General features: G+C 53.4%; 3 protein-coding genes across 3 annotated transcripts; 1 reads left to right on the top strand and 2 right to left on the bottom strand.

Moving 5' to 3' along the window:
* The first annotated feature begins 2322 nt into the window (after positions 1-2322).
* KBTBD13 (kelch repeat and BTB domain containing 13) lies at positions 2323-3699 on the top strand. Its single transcript, XM_032194523.1, has one exon. It carries the CDS (start codon positions 2323-2325, stop codon positions 3697-3699), a length of 1377 nt encoding a protein of 458 aa, XP_032050414.1.
* Positions 3700-7596: 3897 nt separating this feature from the next.
* On the bottom strand, positions 7597-14705 carry UBAP1L (ubiquitin associated protein 1 like). Its single transcript, XM_032194564.1, has 5 exons — positions 14574-14705; positions 12521-13243; positions 11730-11927; positions 8656-8757; positions 7597-7731 (listed from the first exon to the last, which is right to left on the bottom strand). The coding sequence occupies exons 1-5, from the start codon at positions 14703-14705 to the stop codon at positions 7597-7599; spliced, it is 1290 nt and encodes a 429-aa protein (XP_032050455.1).
* A 4163-nt stretch (positions 14706-18868) lies between these two features.
* Positions 18869-22706, bottom strand: PDCD7 (programmed cell death 7). Its single transcript, XM_032195006.1, has 5 exons — positions 21933-22706; positions 20898-21036; positions 20326-20562; positions 19634-19721; positions 18869-19245 (listed from the first exon to the last, which is right to left on the bottom strand). The coding sequence occupies exons 1-5, from the start codon at positions 22704-22706 to the stop codon at positions 19128-19130; spliced, it is 1356 nt and encodes a 451-aa protein (XP_032050897.1). The 3' UTR covers positions 18869-19127.
* Between the last annotated feature and the right edge of the window lie 137 nt (positions 22707-22843).

The raw sequence follows: 22843 nt of genomic DNA, 5'->3' as shown, positions 1-22843 counted from the left end.
AAGAGAGGAAAGCAGCCTCCCACCTGTGCCTCCGAGGCTCGCCGGGTGCGTGGAGGCCACGGCGGGGCTGGGGGAGCAGCGGCCCCTGCGCCGCCCGCACTCCCAATGAATGAGGCAGGCGGAGGCGAGTGCTGCTCCCACCGCTCGCGCCCCAGCCAAACTCCTTGTAAGGCAAGCTGCCGCGCCGGGGCCGGGCTGGACACGCGTCCCCAGCCGCCCCAAGGACTGTCCCCTTGGTGCAACGCCCCGGGGAGGGCAGCCCCGCAGACCCCCAGCAGCAGCAGGGTGCCCACTGGTGCCCAGCGGCGCTTGGCGAGGGAACCATCGCCGGCATCACCTCCATGGGGACCCCCAGCTCAGCTCCCGGTGGCCACTTTTGCACGTCCCCTTCCCCAGCACCTCGCTGGGACCCTACAAGCCCAAAGCAGAGCCTGGCTCCCCCCCCCCCCGAGCGCTGCAGCACCCAGGCTGAGGCCGGCACACTCATTGCACCTCCCGCGGGCAGACGCAGCACACGGGAGCGCGGTGCCAGCACGGCCGCCGTCCTCCCCGGCTCCTTCCCTGCAAGAAGCATTCGGGCACGGGCACTGCCTGCCGCTGGCAGGCTCAGCGGGGGGAAAAAAAAAATCTCCTTTTTCCACCCAAAAATACGCGATCCCAAGGGGAGGACTCACCGCCGCTGTTGACCGCGCCGAGCCATCAGCCCAACGGGCTCCAAAAGCGAGGAGGAGGAGGAGGAGGGAGCTGAAGTCAGCGTTGTCATGGCAATCGCAGCCATTTGGGATGGGGCTCAGCGCCCGGCACCGCCCGGGCAGGATGCGGCCCCCCAGGGGGGTCGTGGAGGGGCTGGGGTCGCCCTGGGGGGCGCGGGGGCTGCTGTGGCCGTGCGGGGCTCTGCGCCGCTGGGATGATTGCCCGGTAGCGCACGGAGGATATTTTTAAACCTTCCCAAAATAGTTTGTGACCGTGGAAGCCCCTGCAAGCATCGCTGCTGTCCTGGATGGATGGACAAACGGACAGGGTCAGTCCCCTGTGGGAAGCAGAGCCCCTCCAGGGACTGATTTTGGTGGGATGGCAGCAACCCCCCTGCCCCAAATCGCCTTTGGGCACAGGTGGAGTGTGCTTCAAGGCATCAGAGCCAAATTATTTTTATTCTTTTTTAAACCATTCAATCTTCTGGCAGAGGTTGCCATAAAGCAGCCTGCTGTCAGGGTGCTGTGGAACTTTGTCCTCTGCCCGTGTGGGGGCTTTGGGGGGAACCCAGTAGGGCCACAGCACTGCCACCCCCTGGCACCCCACTGCTCCATGCTGGGACACCCAAACCAGCCAGAATAAAGAGAAAGAGACAAAATGCCTCGGGGCAGGGCAGGCTGCTTGCCTTAAATTATGGCTCTGAAGTAATCAGGGGCTGCAGGTGGTGCCTGCCCTCCTCTGCACCCTGCAGCGGATGCGTAACGGGATTTCTAACCAGAAAAAGCTGTGAACAGCACGCAGATGAGCAACATGCCACAAACGACACTTTTCTTCTTTTTTTTTTTTTTTTTTTTTCTTTACTCACAGGTGGCTTCGTCTCCACCTGCAGCCCCTCCAGGCTCTGCTGCATCTGGGTGCTGCGGGGCGAACCCCAGGGGGCTCTCATTTTCGGGCAGTTGTGCACTTCATTTCTATTTCCACGGGGTCCCCAAACAAAGCACACGTTTTCATTGCTCGTGTGCCAGGGATGAATTTTGCCCCTGTTGCTCAAGTGTCTCCTACCTAAGGGAGACCCAGAGCCCGTTCGCAAAGGGAAGCTCCCCCGTAAACATCTCTCCCTGCCCTTGGCCACGCAGAGCCCCTTTCCCACGGCCGGGCTGGAAGGCACCGAGTCTTGCTGACGTCCCTTACCCCCCCGTGACCATAAAACTGATGTTTGCGAGGGAAAAAATAGTACAGAGCCCTGCTCTTCCCGGCAGCGCGGCCCAGCTGGACGACAACCACGTGGAGCCCTCCCTGTGATGCCCGGCGCCTGCGGTGGGAAGCGGCCCCTTGGGGGTCTCACGGGGAGGATGCCCCAAATCGCCAGCAGCCCCACCGTGACCCGCAGCCCCCGCCGGAGACCCCCCTGCCTTTAGGGTGGGCGGCGAGCGCGGCGGATGCCTTGGAAAGGGGCCGCTGGCTGCCCGCGGGGCCGATCACGAGCCGGGCTATCTTTAGCCGAGGGGATTTATATTACAAGCGAGCGGCGGCAGCACGGCAAAGACGCCCAAGGGTGGAGGAGGCCTCCGGGCACGGCGAGGAGGAGCATCGGGGGCTGTCCCCTTGCCCCCCGAGAGCCGGGCGAGGATGACCCCGGAGGAGGACGGCGCTCGGGCACCGGCCAGCGTGCGTATCCGTGTGGAGGGGCAGCTGTTCTCGGTGGAGAAGGCCGTGCTGGTGGAGAGCAGCGAGTATTTCCGTGCCCTGTTCCGCTCGGGCATGAAGGAGAGCAAGCAGGAGGAGATCGTGCTGGGGGAGCTGAGCGCCGCCGGCTTCCTCGCCATGCTGCGGGTGCTGGCGGGCGAGCGGCCGGTGCTGGGGGGCGAGGAGACCTTCCAGGCGGTCGAATGCGCCGCCTTCCTGCAGGCCAAGCCCTTGGCCAAGTACCTGATCAACACCATCAACTCCGACAACTGCATCCTGCTCTACCAGGCCGCGGCCATCTTCGGCCTCCTGGACCTCTTCCACCGCGCCGCGCTCTACATCAGGGACAGCTACGCCGAGCTGGAGGACTACCTGGACTGCCTCTCCGCCGACCTGCTGGCCTACGTGGAAGCCCTCCTGCCCAGCTCCTTCGTGGCCGTGGGAGCCCACACTCCCACCTTCGAGTTCCTGGAGGACCTCTCCAGGACCATCTGCTACCTGGACGAGGAGGCCAACACGTGGAGGACCCTCTCGTGCCTGCCGCTGAGCGCCAGCACGTTCCTAGCCGGCATGGCCACCATGGACAACAAGATCTACATCGTGGGGGGCGTCTACGGGGCCAGCAAGCAGGTGGTGGAGAGCAGCTTCTGCTACGACGCCGACACCAACGCCTGGAGCGAGTTCCCCAGCCCGCACCAGCTGCGCTACGACGTGCGGCTGGTGGGCCACGAGGGCTGCCTCTACGCCATCGGCGGCGAGTACGAGAAGATCTCGCTCAAGTCCGTGGAGCGCTACGAGGTGTCCTCCAACACCTGGACCTTCGTCTCCGACCTGCCGCAGCCCAGTTCGGCCGCGCCCTGCGCCCAAGCCCTGGGGCAGATCTTCGTCTGCCTGTGGAAGCCGCTGGACACCACCGTCATCTACGAGTACGAGAGCCAGCAGGACGCCTGGCTCCCCGTCACCGAGCTGAAGCGGCAGCAGAGCTACGGGCACTGCATGGTGGCCCACCGCGACAACCTCTACGTCATGCGCAACGGCCCCTCGGACGACTTCTTGCGCTGCGTCATCGACTGCTTCAACCTGACCTCGCGGCAGTGGACGGCTCTGCCCGGGCAGTTCCTGAACAGCAAAGGAGCCCTCTTCACAGCCCTCATCAAGGGCGACACGGTCTACACGGTCAACAAGATGCTGACGCTCCTCTACTCGGTGGAAGAGGAGACCTGGAGGTTCAAGAAGGAGCGGGCGGGTTTCCCCCGCAGCGGCTCCCTGCAGACCTTCCTCCTGCGCCTGCCGCGGCGCAACCACGACGTCGCCACGTAGGCGGCCCCGGCCCACCTCGGGGTGCTCCCCTCGCGCCTGGCCGCTCCCCTGGGCTCCTCTCCTCCTCTGCGGAGCTGTGCCCGGGTCCACGGAGGTGGCGCGTTGGACCTGGAGGTGACGCTGGCCCTGCCAGAGGGGAAGGGGCCACGGGGTGTCACAGCAGCCGTGCACCAAGTCCCACCAAATGTGAGCCAACGGCGTGCAGAGCCCTGTGGCTCCTGCAGAGGATGGGATCTGGAGAGGTGCAGATGTTAGGTTGACCGATTTTGGCCCCGCTCTGAAGGTGCGCAGCGTCCCTCCTGCTCTCTGCTCCGCTGGGAAATCAGTCTTCACATCCTGGAATTAAAGGGAAAGCTGTAAAAAGCCCTGTGGTTTTCATTACTCTTCTCTCGTGGCTTTTTTTTTTTTTTCCTTTTTCCCTTCAGAAAGGGAAATACCTCCGAAGGGGGGACCCACGTCAGCGCTCCCTCCTGTCCCCTTTGCTATCCGACCACACACCAAATGCTTTCTCAGCTGCGGCTCCGCTCAGAGCTGCTGGCAGGAGCACGGTTCCCAGGCAGCCCCGAGCTCCCCGGGGAGGCACCGGCTGCACCCAGGATAGGGGGACAAAGGGGCACAGGGGGATGGAGGGGAGAGACCTCAGAATTGGGGTTTCTCTCCAAAAACCTGCACGGGGACAGGCCGTGCTCTGGGGTGAATGGGTGCCTCTCTGGGAAGCATCCCTCCTGTCCTCGAGGGCACCAGCAAGCTGCTGACTCCTCCAGGGAGACACAACGCAGAGACAGGGGCTAGCTGTCCTCTTTTTTAAGCCAGAGGGGGCTTTTTAGGACATAACAAACCTCGGAGACACAGAGGGTGTGAAAAAGGGAAGGAGAGGACAGGTGCCCAGGTGTCCTCAGCTGGCAGAGCTCCGTAACCAGCTGAGCCATCCCGGTCAGCCACAATCCCAAAATGCTGGAGGCTGTCAGACCCCTGCCAGCTCGTGGCTTTGCTCTGGGGATGTTCAGAGAAGGGCTGCCCTCGCCTCCCTTGGCAAATGCTTTGTGCTGCTGTCCCTCGGGTGGGATAGGGACAGGGAATTAAGCTGGCAGCAGACCCCAAATATCACCCATCTGGGCTCCCGTGCACCAGGGTGCCCCTGCTCCCCTCCCCTGGGGGTCAGGGCACACCAACTGGGATGACTCCACTGCTCACACTGCTGGCCCTCGCCAAGTTCTCAGCATTTTCGAAACAGACTGCATTTGAGAAAAAAACAACACCAAAATAAACAAGAAAACCCAAGCTTGCCATCAGCACCCATCAGCATCAGCTGCCCTGCGCTGGCTCCCCACGACAAGGCTGCCTTCCCCCTCCTTCCCCTCGGGTTTGTTTTCTGTAACCTCCTGTGTTACCCCAGGAGGAATTCGGAAGAGCTGAGCACGCTGCAAGCATAAATCCCATCGAGTCAAATCCCTGCTCCCTTCCCAGACGAGGCCAATTAACATTTTGTGCTGTCTTCTCCCAACTGGAAGCAGCGCACGGGAGCACGCTGCTTTAAACCACGTTAAGCTGAAGAGCGGGCTTAAAGCCTCCATTAAAATAAAGTTAAAATCATTTCTGTTACTCAAATATTTATGGCAGCTTCTGTGACTAACCCATGATAGTTTAACTTGGCAGCCTCTCCCATTCCTTCCAGCTCCGGAACAACCGAGCCGTGCAACTTCTCCCCCACCTTCGGGCACTGTTTTCCCAACAGTTCACAGGTTTGCAAAGGGAAAAAGATCTTTTTTAAGTGGAGCACCTGATGGAAAAGGCAAGCCTTGGCTGGCACCGGGGAGCGGGGCATGGACGTTCCCAAGAGATGAGTAACTTGCTTGCATCCGTCCACCCAGACCGCGGTACAGAGCGTAACACGAGGCAATTTTTAGAGGCAGAAAAAAGATGCTGTTTGTACCTCTGCAAGCAGGGGGGAAAAAAAATCATGAGCCAGCGTGAGAGGCTGTTCTGCCTTTGCACAGTGAGTGGGCACGATGCTGCAGATCTGCTTTGCTGCTCCAGAATTTAGCACTCGATGTTACGCGGTGCTGGCACGAGCGCAGCGCCGTTATCTGCCCCTCCGAATCTTAATGGGGTTTGCTCCGCCAAAGCTTGCAGCCGGAGCCGAGGCGATCTATCTAATCACAGCTTAACCTTTTGCAAGTTTCTGCTGAAGGTGACATCATCTTGGCAGGGAGGAACGTAAGGAAAAGCTGTCTGTAGAATGGACTTGCCTTATAAGGGCCGTATCGAAAAGAGAAGCTTGTGTAACCCGAGCAAAGGCTCCTGCAGGAAAAATGGATGGGAGCTCCCACCTGCTGCAAGGAAGGCAAGACGCAGCCAGCCTCCACGGATGGATGGGGTGGGATGGGATGGGATGGGATGGGATGGGATGGGATGGGATGGGATGGGATGGGATGGGATGGGATGGGATGGGATGGGATGGGATTACCACCCCATGCTCCATCAACCAATTTCCTCATCCTTTTCCTTGCAGAACATCTCCTGGGGCCACACAAGGAGGTGCCTCACTTTGCTTTTCACTTACATTCACGATGTTGCAGGCATTAAACGCCCATCCTTGGGTACAGACAGGTCAGTTCCCCCAAAATCTGGATGCAAAGTGTCCTCTTCGCTCTGCCACTGGGCAAGGATGGAGGCATTCGTGGAGGGCTACACCTGCGTGCGTTGTTTTGAGAGCTACCCAAAGAAGAGTGGAGCAGGGACACATTGTTTTAATTTGATTAATGCATTTTAATGCACTGGGCAAGGAGATTGCTTGGAAAGACACAATGGGAAAGTGGTAAATACTTTGCAGCTAATTAATAAGAATTGTCCCTCATACGTTGTGCCAGTTGGCATTTTCATAGGAAAAGACACCGATACTTTTTTATAAGAACCCCTCCAAGCACCTTTACTCAAAGAAATTGCATCTGTATCTAATTCACGGGGAAATAATGTTCTTTTATATGAAAACACTACCCATCATTACACTGCCAAATCACGAGACACATCCTGTACGATGGTGAGCTGAAGCTCCCAGTCTCTGTACTTAGTTACACACAAAAACTCCCCCAGGCATCCAGATTTTCCTGATCCCAATGTTTGTACTTAACCTAATTTTGAGCCACTGTCTCCGCAATTTAGGGAAGCATCCCCTGAATTTGCCTAATGAAAGGCAGAGCTGAGCCAGTCCTTCATCTCCCTGCTCCGATTTCATGAAGTTTCCTGAGCATGAAGCCTTGCACAAGCCGTTTTTCATTGTGCTGGGTAAAAGCAGTGTCTCAGTTACCTAGAACAGCGGCAGCCTGTTTCCCTTCCAAACCCTTCACCGAGCCGTGCGTTTTTCTCAAGTTTCTTGTTCAGAAGGAGACAGCAAGTCGATCCGGCTAGGTTTCAATTACAACACCCAAACGTCATGAAGTCAGCTGAGAATCTTCCCAAGAAAGGAAGAAGCGGTGTTTCTGCGAAAGCACTCGGCTTTTATGAAAACACCCTCTCCTGATGATTTATATCACCGCGCGTGGCTCTATTTGTAAACACGGCGCTGCCGAAACGAGCCGCAGGAGCTGCGCGTTCCCCAGGTGCAGGGAGAAGGCTGGCTTTCTGCTTTCACACAGCCTAAAGGAAAGGCAGCTTGGATCTCACCCCCCCCCCCTAATCTAAACAGCAGCGTTGTTCGAGGGTGGATGTGTGTGGGTGAGGAGATAAACACTGCCGACGCGAAGCCTCGGCGCAATGACAAACTGGCGCGTGATGGATGTCCCCGGATGAGATGAGAACCCACGCTGGTGAGCTGCTGCTTGCTGCCCAGGAGGGGATGGAGCAGCAGGATGAGTGCTGGGTGTCCTGGACGGAGCTGCCCGTCGGTGCTGGGCACCTTCACTGCCTCTTCATCATGAGCTCTTCCAGCGCCTTGTCTCTCTGGTTGCCGCAGAGCAGGAGGACTTCTTTGATTTCGTTCTGCTGGAAGCCCATGTCGTTGAACTGAGCTAACAAGTGCAGGAATTCGGCTGCCTGGAAGGGGGAGGAAGAGAAAGGGGAGATTTTATCGTCAGGATGCCTTCAGTGCACCATTTCAGCGGGCAGGGCTGGATGATCCCTCAGGGCTGTGTTACTGCTGAAGGGCACCGCAGCTCCCGCTGCCAGAGCAGATCAAGGGAGCAGGCCAAGTGCTAGTTTTACAAAGTCTTTCTTTAGGCAACTTTAAAAAATAGGAAACAGTTAATGAAGTCGGCCTCTAACCTCACTTATTCCTTATAAAGTTTAATATGAATTCCAGCCGCGTGTTTGCGTTGCAGAACTACCGCAGCAGACCGAGGAAAGCAGCCTGCAATTCATTTCTTCTGCTTCCCTCCTGCTCAGCCTGGGCCTCTCTGCAACACCTCACCCGGGCCCTGTCCTCAGCAAGCCTCAACCTCCCAGATCCAAGGATCAGGCACCATCCTGGTGCTGAACCCCTCGTCGGAGGCAAGCAGGGTGATGCCACATGCTGTGACAGCCGGTATCACGTCCGAGAGCACCAAGGTGGCTCAGGGATTTCCTCCACCAGGCTCTGTGCACCATGCAGGTCCTTCCATCCTTAACTGCCAGTAGCCAAAATGGGATTGCTGGTGGAGAACAGAGCAGGGGACGCGTGGTCCTGCACCTGGGACACGCCGATGGGCAGCCAGGAGGCAGGGAGCACGGATGGTGGTGTGCCTGGGGATGGGATTCACACCGGGGCTGTGCAAGCATCATACTCGCACATCAGGGAGAGAACAAGAAGGAAGACAATCCTCTGCGAGCCCTTATGGCCATGCAACATCATCCTGGGGGCTTGAGCCCGGGCTGCAGGGTGTGTGGGCTCACTGCTGGCCGAGCACCGGGCCCCGACCCGGCAGGAGGCTGCACAGGAGGCAGACAGGTGGGACAAAAGGCTGGGCACCGCACCGCTCTGACCTTTTTCTCCGAGTACTGGAACATTTCCATGGCCTCCTCCACCTGCCCTTCCTCGTAGCCCTGCTTCAGCAGCCGGTCGCAGGCCCGGAGGTAGCCCAGGAACTGGAGGAGAAGACGAGGAGGGTTAAACCCAGGGTGGGAACAGAGGGACGCGGGGGCAGAGCAAACATCTGAACCATCCGGAACACCAAGCAACCATCTGAAAGCTGTTTTTTTTTATATATATATATATATTTTCATTAAGCAGAGCCTGCCTGGGTGAAATGCCAGGTGCACGCTGATCCCTAACCCCTGCTTCCCTTTGATGCACCCAGCCCCGGGCCCCCGCGGGACCCGTGCGAACCCCCCCGGCCCCAGGGGAGAGCTGTGTGCTGTCATTACCGAAAGCAAACAGTTATTTTTGGCTTTCCTCATTGTTCTTGGAGTGCTGACAGCACAATTCCCAGCGGTATCTTTGGAATACCACGAGAATCATTCACTGTCCAAAAACATGCGTGACAGATAATAATTAATGAGCTATACAATAGTGGAAAAAAAATATATATGGAAATGGCTGCTTGGAGAGACGGTGAGGAGCCCAGGGGTCTCCCCAAAACCGTGTCTGCTTCATCCAAGGAGAGGCTGATTCATATCTCCCAGACCTCCACCCTCTTCAGCTGTGCTGTAGCCAAGGAGAAGGATGCAGTAAAAGACCATAAAACACACAAAAAGGCCAAAAAAAGTCCCTCAAATGTTGAGCTTATATAGCTTGGCTAAACAGCTAGTCCCCCTGCAGCAGGGTAAGATTTTTTTTTTAATGTAAGCCTTAAAGAGTGGGTTTTCAACTCAGACACAAGTTATTCACTGGTCATTGGCATTCATAACCTGGTTAAATTTTCCTCACTACCTTACTAACTAAAAAAACAGACCGTGGCTGCATTTTCTTGCCCTGTTACAGGGAGAGATGCTCCCCACGTTCAGAGCCCAGTTCAGCCAGGCTTGGCAATCCGACACGCTGCTCGAAATCTGTCCCGCTGTCAACTCCACGATTTTTATCATTAAAGAAAATACATCTATATCCTCAAGACTAAACAAAAACAGGTTTTTAAATACTTCGACCTGCTCACCTCCCGGGTTCAGCGCGGGGCTGATGGCTCGCTGGGGAAGCAGCAGGAGGCTCCCCTCGCCCTAGGAGGAGCATGGTGGAGGGCCAGCAAGCTCGGTGCTTGGATTTCCAGTGCAAGAACGTGCTGGGGAACATCTGATGGGCACACAGAGCTGCAGGGAGCTTCTGCACACCCGTAACATTGCCACCTTGCTGCAGCAGCTCTTGGTGATGCCTCAAGGAGGGTCCTTATAACCCACCTGGACGTGAAGCCAAAGCCTCAAGCAGGGGTTAGCCTCCTATACCCGAGCACCAAATGTTTCCCCAGTGGCAATTTTGTGGTGAAGGAATGGGGAAACATGGCCAGGGCTGTGTGAACATGTTATTTGGTGCCACCCCTCCAGAACTGAGCCTCCAAGGACACAGCTTCTACAAGCAGCAGCGAGCCTTGGGGAGCCATAGCCGGATGGGGTCAGCGGGTGAAAGGCCTGTAGGAAACACTGAAGATCACGTCAGGGCGACCCTAAGCCTGACAGAGCCTTTTAGAGAAGCTTTTCCACCAAAACTGAGGAGGCATCGCCTCGTTAAGGCAGCAGACTTAGAAAAGTTTGCTAGCTCCCCCAGGGTGGGCTCTGCCAGCTTCGCTTGACACTGCGAAGAAACGGAACAATTTTTGGCTACCATCTGGTGCCACAGTCAATCTTCGTGTTTGAAGCTGTCATCGTCACACGCTGAAACCCCGTGTGACACCAGCAAGCAATGAAGAGCGTCCACAGCCCTTGTTTTTAACTTGAAACATATTTTCCAGGAAGGTCTTGGCCTAATTTGGTAGTTCTGTGCTTGTTACGATCGCCTGAACAGCTAGGCCTTGCTCTTCATCTTGACTGTGCTGGGCTTAAATGGGAAAGATGGGAACTTCTGGTGGAGAGACCAGGATACAAGGTAGACCCGGTATTTTGGTGCATCAATCACCTCTCCAAGAGAGTGGGAGCCTGTGTGTTCACACAGAAGGGAGCAGACTGCAGTGTTTTTAGGAGGAAATTCTCCTTCACAAGAGAGACATCGCTACAAGACATGTTTGATGGCCCTCCACAATGACCGTGGGCTGTGCTCTCCCATTTCCCTCTTCCTGCCTACATAGAAACCTTTAATCTTGATGAAATAAAGCTTCCCTTCCCTCCTGGGCTCGTAGCAGCGCTCTCCTGGGGTCCTGGGGAGCTGAGGTGCCTCAGAAGGAGCCAGAAGCTGGGAAAAGACCCAACATCAGAACATCTTTGTATGGCAACCAGAGGCGTGAGTTGGATGGAGCTGCCCCACGCGGCCCCGCACACGGGCAGCTTCCAGGGACACCCACCAACAATGCTCAGTGATGCTCCTCAGCCTGGCAGAGACTTAGGAATTGGGGGCACAGACAAGACAGGACTCAGATACCAGGGTAGGAAGAGGTTATACGTTAATTATCTAAACTAAATTCCAGGTTAGGACAGTGGGTTTCTCACAAAAGCTCGGTGGTTGCGCACAGTGACCCGAACGCGACGCTTGTGCGGAGCCGCTGGTTGCTCCAGCGCGGGCATCTCAAGCTTTGGAGAGCGACCAGGCAAATCCCCGGGGTGTTTGTGTGGAAATCGTCACACCAAGCTAACAGCCGAGAAAAAACGATGTGCAAAAAGTTCCCATATACGGGGGCAGGATCTGCACAGAAGAACGCTGCGCTCCGCACACCAGATGGGGAGGATGGCAGCACCCGGCCGCTATTGCTCGCTGACAAGCTGAGCACCACTCGCTGCACGTTTCCTACAGCTAAGCTGTGGGCATGCCAGCTAACATAAAACCCTGCTTTGACACCAAAATGCGATAATATGGCCACATTTTCCCCAAAGAAGAACAGGGCTGCGGGGAGCCCACTCAGAGCAGAAGCAGCAAAGGTGAATCTCTCACCATGGAAAGATGATTTTTTTTTTTTCCCAAAAAAAACACCAGCTCCACCAACCTGCCCCAGGCTTTGCCTCCCAGTCTTCTGGAGGGTGAGGATGGCTTTGCGGGCCGGGTAGCCCAAGGCGATGACGGGCTCGATGAGGTCGCGCTCCTCCTGGCTCAGCGCCGCGAGCAGGTCGGTCGCCGAATCCGGCTTGGTTTTGCGGGACGCCAGCGGCCGCGCCGGGGGCAGGCAGGTGTAGGGGCTGAGGGACTGCAAAATCAGACAGGACCTCGTGTTGGACAACTGGGATGGGGCCACCTCCGTGGCACCCATGCGAGATGGCCATCAGGAGAACCCCCTGCCTGTCCACAAGCCAGCACGGTGGAGGCAGGTGGCAGAGAGCATTGCTCCAGTGCTTCTCATCGAGTGTCCTTGTGTTAGTTAGAGCACCACAAGGAAAGTTCCCATAAATGGAGCAATCCCCTTCAGGCACGTGCATGCTTTCCCTGCTATACATCTGTTTTTTCCCCAGAAATGGGTGAGCTTGCTGGGAGCAGGACCCTCGGTGCTTCCCCAGCGGCTTGGAAGCAATGCCCATGGAGCCTTGGAGAGGCTGGGACACGCAACTCCCAAATAAGTGGTTATTACATGGTTTGGGGGCACCTACAACAATTTAAACACACACTTTCTCTCAAAAAAAAGACCAAACTTAAATAAATCCATGCCCAGCTACAGATAGAGATCAGGGAAATCAGCACCCAGGAGCACCTCTGGGGGGAGGCCACCAAACCCAGCCTACTTTAAAAAAAAAAAAAAAGAAAAATCAATTGAAAATTAAGCAGCAGGAAAAAGGAGCAGCTTACCGGGACCGTGGGCTTGTGCTTGCGGATGGGGGGCATGGGGGCAGCCGGCCCTGGAGGGGGGGCTGGCACCAAGCCTCCCGCGCAGGATATGGCCGCTGCCGGCCCGTACTTGAGGCTCCTGTTGTTTCGGGAGCTCTGGGGGAGTGCTGGTGGCTCTGGGAGCCCTCCGTTCTCGGCCGTGGCTCTGTTTAAAGGATGCACCAAAGCAGCCAGCTTCCTCCTGGCTGCTTCCAGCTCGTTCTTCATGTTATTGAACAAAACCAAAGACCGCCTCTGCTTGCCCGTATCTGGGCTTGCTGTCTTGAAGCCGTTCTCCGGAGGCGGCTCCAGCAAGCCGGGCGATGTCTTCGGTCGGATCTGCTGAAAGACATGCTGGTTTCTCCTCCGGAAAATGTTCTCATCCCGGTCATTTTCTTCCCAGGAGGTGGAGGAATACTCATCATCTTCCAAGTACCCGTCCTCCTCTGGGCGCGCGGCCTCGCTCTCCGTGTCGGAGGCTCTGCCTCTGCCCTGGTCAGCGGCGTTGAGGCTGATGCAGCGCCGCACCACGCTGTCCCGAGCTCTGCCCCCAGTCGTCTCCCTGCCCTCGGCGGCATCCACGAGCAGCAGCCAGCACGGCGGGGCCGTGGGGACGGTGTCGGTGGTGAGCCGGTGCCGAGAGGTCTGGTGCTGAGAGGCAGCCTCCAGCCAGTAGAGCACCTTTCGTTCCAGTGAGAAGTCATGCTGAGGGAGAGCAAGGAGAAGAGAGTGAGCACACCCCAAACACCACCACTGTTCAGCGGGTACGGGACAAGCCCCGTAATAATTCACTCAGGTCGTGTCATTCCTGTGTCAGACCCCACTGGGGATGGCAACGGGCACCAGGGCTGCAGGGCTGGGCAGCGCCGGCCTCATCCCTATGAGGAACCCTCAACATTTTCACTTGGAAAACATCCAGCTGCGGCGTTATTACTGCTTACAGTCATATTTAAAACTCTGCGGAAAGGGTTTTTTATGCAGGGCAGAGGGGTCGTGCCCGCATCACCCGGCTTCGAACATGTCCGAGCCTCACATCAGGGCACTTGCTGGGAACAAGCAAGCCCTGCGTGCCCCAGAGCTCTCCAAACAAGGCCTCCTCCAGCCCTGGCAGGCACATTCATGGCCCAGGAATGCTGCTGCTACTGCTGTGCCCTGCCCCAGCCACCCTCCCCGAGGAAAACACCATGTGGAGAATGTCGTCCTGTCCCACCACCGCCTGCCTCCAGGACAGACAGACGTGTCCCCATGGATCCCCCTGAGGTGGGGCCGGGGGGATGGACACAGCTCAGCAACACCTCGGCCTGCAGACCGCCACCTGCCTGCTGCTCAAGATTTGAGGAATCCCGAAGGAAATGGAAAAATCTCAAAAATGGTGTTTTCGTGCTGGAGCAGGCCGCAGGAAGCAGAAGGCCCAGGGTGCCCCAGCACAGTGCTCTGACCCCATCTACGGGTGAGACTGCTCGAGGCACAGCCACACAGCAGCAGGGGGTGAGGGGACTTCTGACCCCCTGCGAGCTCCATTTTGTGCTGTGGTGATGTCCCAGTGACCAAGGCCGCTACAGCACCAGGGGTGTTTTCGGCAGCAGTGTAGGACTGGCTGATGAGGAAGATCACAAAACCTCACAGGAAACACGTTACCAGCACAGGCAGCATTGCCTGGTCACATCTCAGATAGACTTATTAATAAATATTTATTAAGCATTATAAATTAATGAGATTGTGATGATTACAGACCACAAAATGCTCCCAGACCAGGGCATGAAATTGACCTTTTTCAAGAGCAAATGAAACATCCTATCGAGGACAGACCCTTCATCCATCCCATCCTAAGGCTCGGATGGGATTAAGGAAGCCCAAACCCAACCAAAGCCCTTCCTCCCACCCCCAAAACTCACGGTCCTCACCTCCTCACGCTCCTACTGAACAACAACCGATGGGGAGAACACCAACTCGGAGGTTTTCCTTCCTCCCCTTCCCCAAGACAAGCATCCCTGTCAGCATCCCAGTGGAAGGGGACATGGAAAGGCCAACCCACCATGGTGCTCATGAGGATGTCGGTGCAGTCAGGAAGGTCTATGGCCGGCGCATCAATAAAGGTGTTTTGTCCCGCCAGGTCTTCTTCGAGGCTCTTGGCCGTCCGGAAGGGGACTCCGTCCAGGTAGCTCATTATCACCACCGATTTCTTGCTGTCTAAAAGGGGAAGGATTAAAAATGTCAATGGAAGGACTGGCACCTGTGAGGAAGTGAGGTAACACTGGCAAATTTTGTGGGGAAGGAGAGAAAACTGAGCTGTTTCAAGCGATCTTTTGGAGAGAGGAATAACTCTGTGCACACCGCCCAGATTTGCAAAGTCTTAATTCCTAGATAGCAGGAAGATTTCTCCAAACTATCCTTTGCCATTTGGAGCTTGAGTCTCCTGACCAAGCTTATGGCTTCATTCAGCAGAGAGCCTGAGCATTTTTCTCCTCCGCTTCCACCCCCTTGCCACCCCCATGCATGCCTCATTGCTTCCCCAAGCAAGGCACTGAGCCCTTTTCCCAGCTGTAGAACAGAAACCGCTCTACAGAAGCTTCTGTAGAGCTCCTGCCAGCTCCTCCTAAGGGGAGGAGGAGGTGAAAGAGAAGGAGGAGGAGGAGATCACCTCCCAGTGACCTGGGCTGGGTGGCAGAGACGGCACGTGGCCGCCACACCACTCCGAGCCATCACGTGGAGCTGCCACACCAGGGGAACCATCCCCGTGTCGCTGTGTTACTGGGCTGGTGTCCATTGCTCTCCCCAACGAAGAGCTACAGAAGCACCTGCATTTTATTCCTATTTTCTACCTTTATGCCTATCTCCTACCTTTATTCCTATTTTCTGTTTCAGTAGCTTTTGCCAAGGTTCACGTTGGTGCAAGCCACGGTGTTAGAGGGATGCTGAACGAGCCATTTTAAGGGGAGATTAGCTTCTAAGAACCAGCTGCTCGTTTTAAGCACCGTGATGTGTTTTAGGATTAGGAATGGCTGGGGAGAGAAAAATTTCTGATGAACTGGGAATGGTGGCATGGAAAATATTACTGCGATCGTGTAGCCATCGGTTCTGCATAAATGACTCAGTTTAGTAAAAAATAAGTCACTACTTCTTGCTTCAAGTCCCAAGTCCCCAGCGATGACAGCGCACAAAATAGTTTCCTTTCTATAACGTCGACTGGCAAAAACCTGCAGTGATGGTAAGTTTTCGTCTGACTTCTGGAATTTGCAGCCTGTTTGTCCCGGTCCTCACCAGTCATGCTGGTCATAAGGCAAACACTTTGTGTGACATCTGTAGCCATGGAAGTGTCTTTACTTTTTTTTTCCCCCTTTAGAAAGGAATGGCCTCTATGACGATGAAGATAAACACTCCACAAAAAGAAAATAAGTGGCTGAACGTATACAGAACAAAAAAGCTACCTGATAATTTAATGTAAAAACAAGGAAAATGGGAAACGGCATTCGAGAAAGGCAGCTCCTTACCTTCGGAAAGGAATGAGACAAACTGCTTCGAATTAAGAGCAAAACACACAATAGCTTGGCACCACTTGTTGCTCTGATCACAACTCTGAGAAGCTGTCGCCCAGCTGCTGACGCCAGGAGCCCCAAATCCCTGCAGCCCCTAACCAGCTTGGCCGGCCCCGCACGTGTGCTGCCGCGAGCCCGCGCCGTGCAACGTGCCAGGAGCCATCTGCTGCCCAGCCTGAGAGGGCTCAGCCCAGGTTACAATCCATGCAAGTGCTGACGAAGGGAAGGCAGGGAAACATCTGTCATCGAAGCCACGTTGTCCCCGTTTTCCCCAGTTCGTCAACGTCATGGCACGGCCCCTGCCGGCTGCGCGCGGCCTGGTTTGGTGCAAACCCACACATCCCGACAGCTGTGCAGCACCTGGAACGGTCTCCAAAAGACCCAGGCTCGTTTACAGAGTAAAAGCTGTGTTGTAGAGTGCAGCATCAACGTGGTTAAAGCCATACCAAAGTCCTGCTGTCCTCATACAGGAGCAGAACAGGCCCCTGGTGCCCTCAGCTGCTGTGGTACTGTGCTAAAAGCAGGCACTAGGAAAGGCTCCCACTGATATTAACTCCCAAACCAGCTGCTTAAAGAAAAAAAGGGGGGAAAAATCCATCAGGGTGAGGAGCACTGACTGTTGAAATGCTCCTAGACAGGAGCAGGTGGGGTCACTTGTAAATACAGCTCACACTAGAAAGCAGCTTCTGCCATCGCTCCGACCTCCGCTGCTTCACACCAGCCCTGCCCAATTTCACGTTACAGGCAGGCTGGCAAAGGAGCAGGCACCCATCGGGACAGGGTGAGCCTTACAAGAACGAGAAACCCAAACTGCACCGAGACCCAGGAAGGAACAGGATGCAAATGAGTCCTGGAAACTTGTAACAAACCCTTCTTCTTGTGGGATATTTGTAGTTGCACTTATAACAGTAGTAAATACCTTACTATACTCAGACAAATCTGAATCTTAAGAGTGAATCTGAGTACACAAAGGTTTGTTTTTGTTTTTGTTCCCCCCCCCCTTTCTTTTTTTAAGAATCAATGGCCCATCTCCCATGTATTTTGGGAGTATTTTACAAGATTTTTGAGGTTTCAACCACTCCTCTTAAAGCTGTGGCTTCAAGTTCTTCCTCTCTTAAAATATAAAATGTTTTAATGCAGACATCATTAGACAAGAGCAAATACACAGAATAAACCACAGCAAGCTTGTAAGATTGAAGTATACTTTAACAACTTGCTGGCATTTTCAATTCTTGTTTTTATTGATCATATAAAGTTATCCTTACCGTTGGATGCAATCACGTAGCTCGTCTCACTCGGCAGGGAGAAGAGGGTTGCTTTTACCCTGCCTGCTTATCCACTGCTTGGGTCTTTAAATTGTTGCACAGTCAGACAAGCACCTGACTTCGACAGCTTCAAGATTACTGCAGCTTAGGCGGATAGCCTGCCTCATCAGACATGTTGAGGGGATAAGGAGCCTAACTATTTAAGCAGAGCATCCTCTGGTCACTTAGCTTCTTGAATTGAAAGTGTTGGTCCCGCAAGAGTTTTTATGCTGTTTGAACTTTTGGTGGGTTTTTTTGGTCAAATAAGACCCCCAGGACCTGACCTAGCCATAAAGACCTTGGAGCAAGATGAAGCTGGAAGTCATAGTAGGGAAGGGGCGAAGTATGGACATGCAAATCAGAACCCAAATCTTCAGGGGACTTCATGGTGATCTGCATTTTGTGGTGCAATATGCACTGGAGCAAGAATCGCAAACTTCTGCGCTTAGACAAATCCTAGATCCGTCAAAAATTACTAGTTAGTGCTCCCTTATGAACAGAAATCAATGCCAAGCTTCAGCCACTGACATTACACAGAAGCCCAAAGTTAAGTGCTGAATTTATCAGCTCAGAGTAGGCAATGATGTGCTGCCTCCTCCAGGAATTACACAATGCTGTGATGCTGAGGTAAGGAACTGGAATAACTGAATCCATTCCCACACATTAGGGCTAAGTGAGAATAAGACTGCAACACTGGAAAGATGCCACGGCAATCTGCGTAGACAAGCAGAGCCCCAAAACCATATGGGCCATCGCTGTTTTAAGCAAATTGTCCAGGACATGGAAGGCTTTGAAACCATAAGCCTGTGTCACCTTGTAGGAGGGAGAAGTTCCTTCATACAAACCTTTTGCCAGCAACTCTCTGCATAGCTTGGGTTGTATTTGATGCCAAGTACTAGAACAAATCTCTCCCTAGGAGCAAAAACACTTCAAACGAGAAAAAAAAATCCATTTTTCTCTGTTTATTCTGTACAAAAAAGAATTAGAAAACAGAGCTGCATTTTTAATCAAACGTTACATAAATGATCTGTCTCTATAGAAAATAGCTATAGAGGTAAAAATATTTTAAATAGGTTAAACTTCAGATTGTATTTTTTTTTCCAGCAGGCTTATTTATCAGATTTATATATAATCATGTCTGACTGACTTATTTCAACACAACAGGTAATATTTTCCATGTTGTGGTACCAGTTTTAGTCCACAAAAGCAAAATGTCAACAGCTGCTTTAATCAAGCTTTAAGAACTTATATCTTGTTTGTACTTAGAATTTGTTTAAACTTGTACTATGTTCGTTTCTACTCACAGAAATACAGAAACTATTTTGAAAGCAATGCTTGACATGCTTCATTTAAAAAGAAAAACATGTTACTAATGATCTTTTTTTTTTTTTTTTTTTAAACAACGTTTTTATTTCTGGAGATTTCAACATCTTGATTTAGGCTTATAAAGATAAAAGTTACTAAAAATAGCACGTGAATACCAGCACAAATAACCTTGTCAGCAATGTTACTTTATTAAGATAGAGATTTGTTAACAAAAACTCACAGCAGGATTGTAACTCTGTGCCACAAGAGGCCTGACAGCTTTGGACTTGCTCAGATATTTCCCTCCAGAGTCAGAAAACAAAAACATCTCTTAACTGTTTTCGTCAAGATATTCCAGTATCTGGCCACAGGCTTAACAACCAGAAACGGGACCCAACGATGAGACCTTATCGTCCTTCAAAGATAAAATAATTTATTTTTAAATTATCTGACAGCAGTGGCCCAAGTGTCGTTTGTGGGGAGACTTGGAAGAACCCATCCTGGAGGGATGCAGCTTCCTTCAGGGTGATCGGCTGGCACCAAGTACTGATCCCACTCGTGCCTTTAAGAGAGAAAGTCTTGTTTGAGAGAAGCAGTAAGATTATACACCTACATACAGATTTGTTCACGCCAACCAATGCACAAAACAATTGTAAACTGTGCTCTGAAACATTTTTTTCAAAGCACAAACATGAAAATTTTAATATACTGATACAGTAAAGGCAATGGTTAGACATGAAAGCGCACTCTGCTTCACAAGAGTGTCTGCTGGATACAACTTTATCAAGCTAGAAGGTAGATACGTAACCAAAAAAGAAAGGAAAAAAAAAAAAAAGCAGAAGAATTAATTGCATAATCATACTTGGAAGTTAATGATGGAACTAAAATTTTACAGTCCCAACAAACAGTACCTGTCACGTTAGACACTAAAATAAAATCTTTATTTCTACCTGATCTGGATTAGAGCTGCTACAGAATGCTCGGCTTGTAAGTAATATTCTCTGAAGGGTTGCAGTAGATGGGCAAGAGGAAATTCATCTGTTAAAACACAGACAGAAATCATTCAATAAACCAGAGACACCTTTGATTCTAAGAAGTCTTAGAAGCCCTAGATTTGCCAACTCATTTGTTACTCCCCAACCTAACTTGGGATCTTCACTTACACAATGTGTTAAGGACTATTTAGATGCTTTGCACATCTCTTCATCCTTCCCATAGCTGTCAGAGCAAAGTCAAGGCTAGCAAAACTTTTTCCTGCCTCCATCCTCTAAATAAGGGGAACATATGGACACTGAATCTTTTGAATCACAAATCACCAAGTCATCAAATTAAAGCATCCACTGGGTGCAGGAAGTCTTCAGTCTACTCTGTTTATTCCTACTTCAGCTCATCTACAACCTCTTCTTGCAAAATGTTATGGAGTCAGCTTGAGATATACTGCAGCCTATGATGAAGAGCTCAACAGTTCTTCTTGCATCACATTTATTAAAAGCAGTTAAATTATTTCTCTCTGTTTATCCCATCTTTTCCTCTAAGCATAAATTATTTCAGACAACTTCTTTCCCAGCTATTTTTGCTCCTGTAATTTAAACCCAGTGCCTAAGACAAACAAATACAGTGACGTATGGCACGCAGGATCTACCTGGATCCCCAAACAGCTTGGAATCAATTTCACGTTTCTGCTGTAGAAGTTTTTCCCTTTCCTTCTTCTGTTTCTTCTCCATTTCTCTCTTCCGTTCTTCCTCCTGCTCTCCCTCCAACATAACTCTTAATGCTCTCTCCTCAGCTTCATACAGCTCTGTCCGGTCTTTTAGCAACGTTTTGAGACTTTCTACCTGACTTTCAAATGCTTCATCTGCTGAGGGAGGCGGACAAACACCTAAAGAGAAAAAGAATTAATTTAAAATTTTCAGATTCAGAAGAGGCCCTGTTAGCAGACTAAAGAGTGGAGCTGGCAAAACACGTCAGAGAAGCATAAGCCTAACCTTGCTAACAATTATCTTGACAGAAGAATTTTCTGGTAAGGAGGAGCTTGGAAATGTAGGAATGCAGCCACTGCATCCAATTTGCTGTTCAACATTTTATAACTATTCTCACATAACGACGTAACTAAACCCACTGATTGAGAAACAGCTTTTCCAAACTGCACCTTCCACATCACATTATTTCCTGCAAGCACAAGTAGAAAAGTTTGGAAAAATTCTCCTAATTAACCTTTTCTGCCAGCAGCCTCTTTTCTCAGTTTCCGAAGCTTTTCTAAGGCACGCAGGATGTCCATCATTCTCTTTGTGTCTGCTTGCTTCTTCCTGACCTCAGATAAGACACTGTCTGCAGCAGCCTTAAGTTCCCGCTCCTGAAAGGAAAGGAAAAAAACAGCAATGCATGAAATATCCCCCACAGACAAGAAAAGGTACTTTTAAAAAGATGAGCAAAGCCCTGGAGATCAAAATAACTTCCTAGTAACACAACCATAGCAAGTCAGTCAAGCATCTGATCTCCTTTATCAAAGTCAAAACCTAATAGACTTTAGGAGAAAATAAATAAATGCTCAGCTACTCATAAATTTTGGGCCAGAATGGCTGTTGAATTCATAAAGCCCCACAGCCTTTAGCTTCAGAAAGTTAGCAAAAACATACAATAAATATAAACCGCACAGGTTTTACAGCTGTGCAGCTACAGCCCATTAACATGGCAGAGTCTGAACACAAAAACCTTTCACTACAGCTGATCTGCACCTCCCGAGCAACCGGCCCAGCACCCCTAGAGCAGTGAATCTTTGGCCAGCAGTCAACCAACAGGTGCCTGCAACACTTCACATCGAGCCTAATTTGAGAGCTTTGTTGGTTGGTTGATTTTTTGTTTTGGAGCCGTTTTGCTTCCCCAGGAGACAGAAAACCCTGCAAACAAGCTTCGTAGGGACAAAGCAGGCGGCAAGGCCGAGGCACCAAACCCTGCTGACCGCTGCTGGGTAGCTGAGGGCGCACGGCAGCCGCTGAGGCACGGGGAGGCTGCGAGCTCAGGACCACAAACCGAGACCTCTGCATGCACCTGAGCTCATTTAACCGCACCCGCCGGGCCAGGACACGGCTGTGGCACAGCCGAGACGTCCAAAAGGGCTTCTCCAGAAGCCACCAAGGGCTGTGAGCGCTGCTGAACCTCCTGTGCCAGCAGGAGCCATGAGGCCAAAGGCTGTTTTGAGGCTGGTTCAGCACCCGTGGGGTGTGAGGGGACAGCAGGACGAGGCCGTACCCGGTTCTTCTCCTCCACCTCCTGGATGCACTTGGCTCTCCACCGGTCGATCTCAGCCTCTCGCTCGGCAGCTCGGGCGGCCTCCTCCTCCTTGGCCGCCTCAGCCTCCTGCTTCCTCCTTTGGAGGCGCTGCCTCCTCTTCCTCGCCTTCTCAGCCTTCCTCCCCAGCTCCTGCAGATAGCCGGGCTCCCTCAGGGGCCTCACGGCCTCCCGCAGCTCCGACCTCGCCGCCTCAGCTTCCAGCTTCGCCTCGCTCCATCCTTCCTCATCCCCCTCAGCCTCCAGCCGCCTCAGGGCTCGGCAGGCGGCGGCCAGGCGAGCCACCAGCCTCAGCGCCATCACCGCCAGCCGCCGCCCGGCCTCGGGGCTGGCACCGAGGGACACCGGAGGAGGACGAGGAGCAGCGAAAGGAGCCCGGTGACGGGCTAGGAACTGTGTCAGCCATTGCTCGTCCCGCTGCCGCTGCTGAGCCTCCTCCTCCGCCTCCGCAGCGCCCGGAGGGGCCCCGCGGCCGGCCGGGGGCCGCTCGCTTGAGGGCCACGGGGGGAAGAGCGGCGGGGCGGCGGCGGGGCGAGGAGCAGGGAAATAGGGAGCGGCCTCGGGGGGCAGCAGGAACGGCGGGGGAGCCGCCGACACAGCCGAGAAGGGAAGCGGGCGGCCCGAGAAGGACGAGGAGGGAGCAGGAGGAGGAGCGGGGGGGAAAGGTCCCGGGGGAAAGGAGCGGAACGGAGGCGCGAAGCGGCCCGGGAATGGCGGCGGCGGCGGGGCCGCCATCTTGGGGAGAGGCGGGGGCGGGAGCGGGGCGGGGAGAGCAGCACAGGGCCCTCGCCTCAGACAGGAGGAGTTTGTGGAAAGGGCTCCTTGGGACTGGTTTTAATAAAAGCGGGGACAGGTTATGGGGATGTACAGGC

This window comes from Aythya fuligula, chromosome 11, assembly GCF_009819795.1.
Source record: "Aythya fuligula isolate bAytFul2 chromosome 11, bAytFul2.pri, whole genome shotgun sequence".
Lineage (NCBI taxonomy): Eukaryota > Metazoa > Chordata > Aves > Anseriformes > Anatidae > Aythya > Aythya fuligula.
This window is presented reverse-complemented; position numbering and strand designations above follow the sequence as displayed.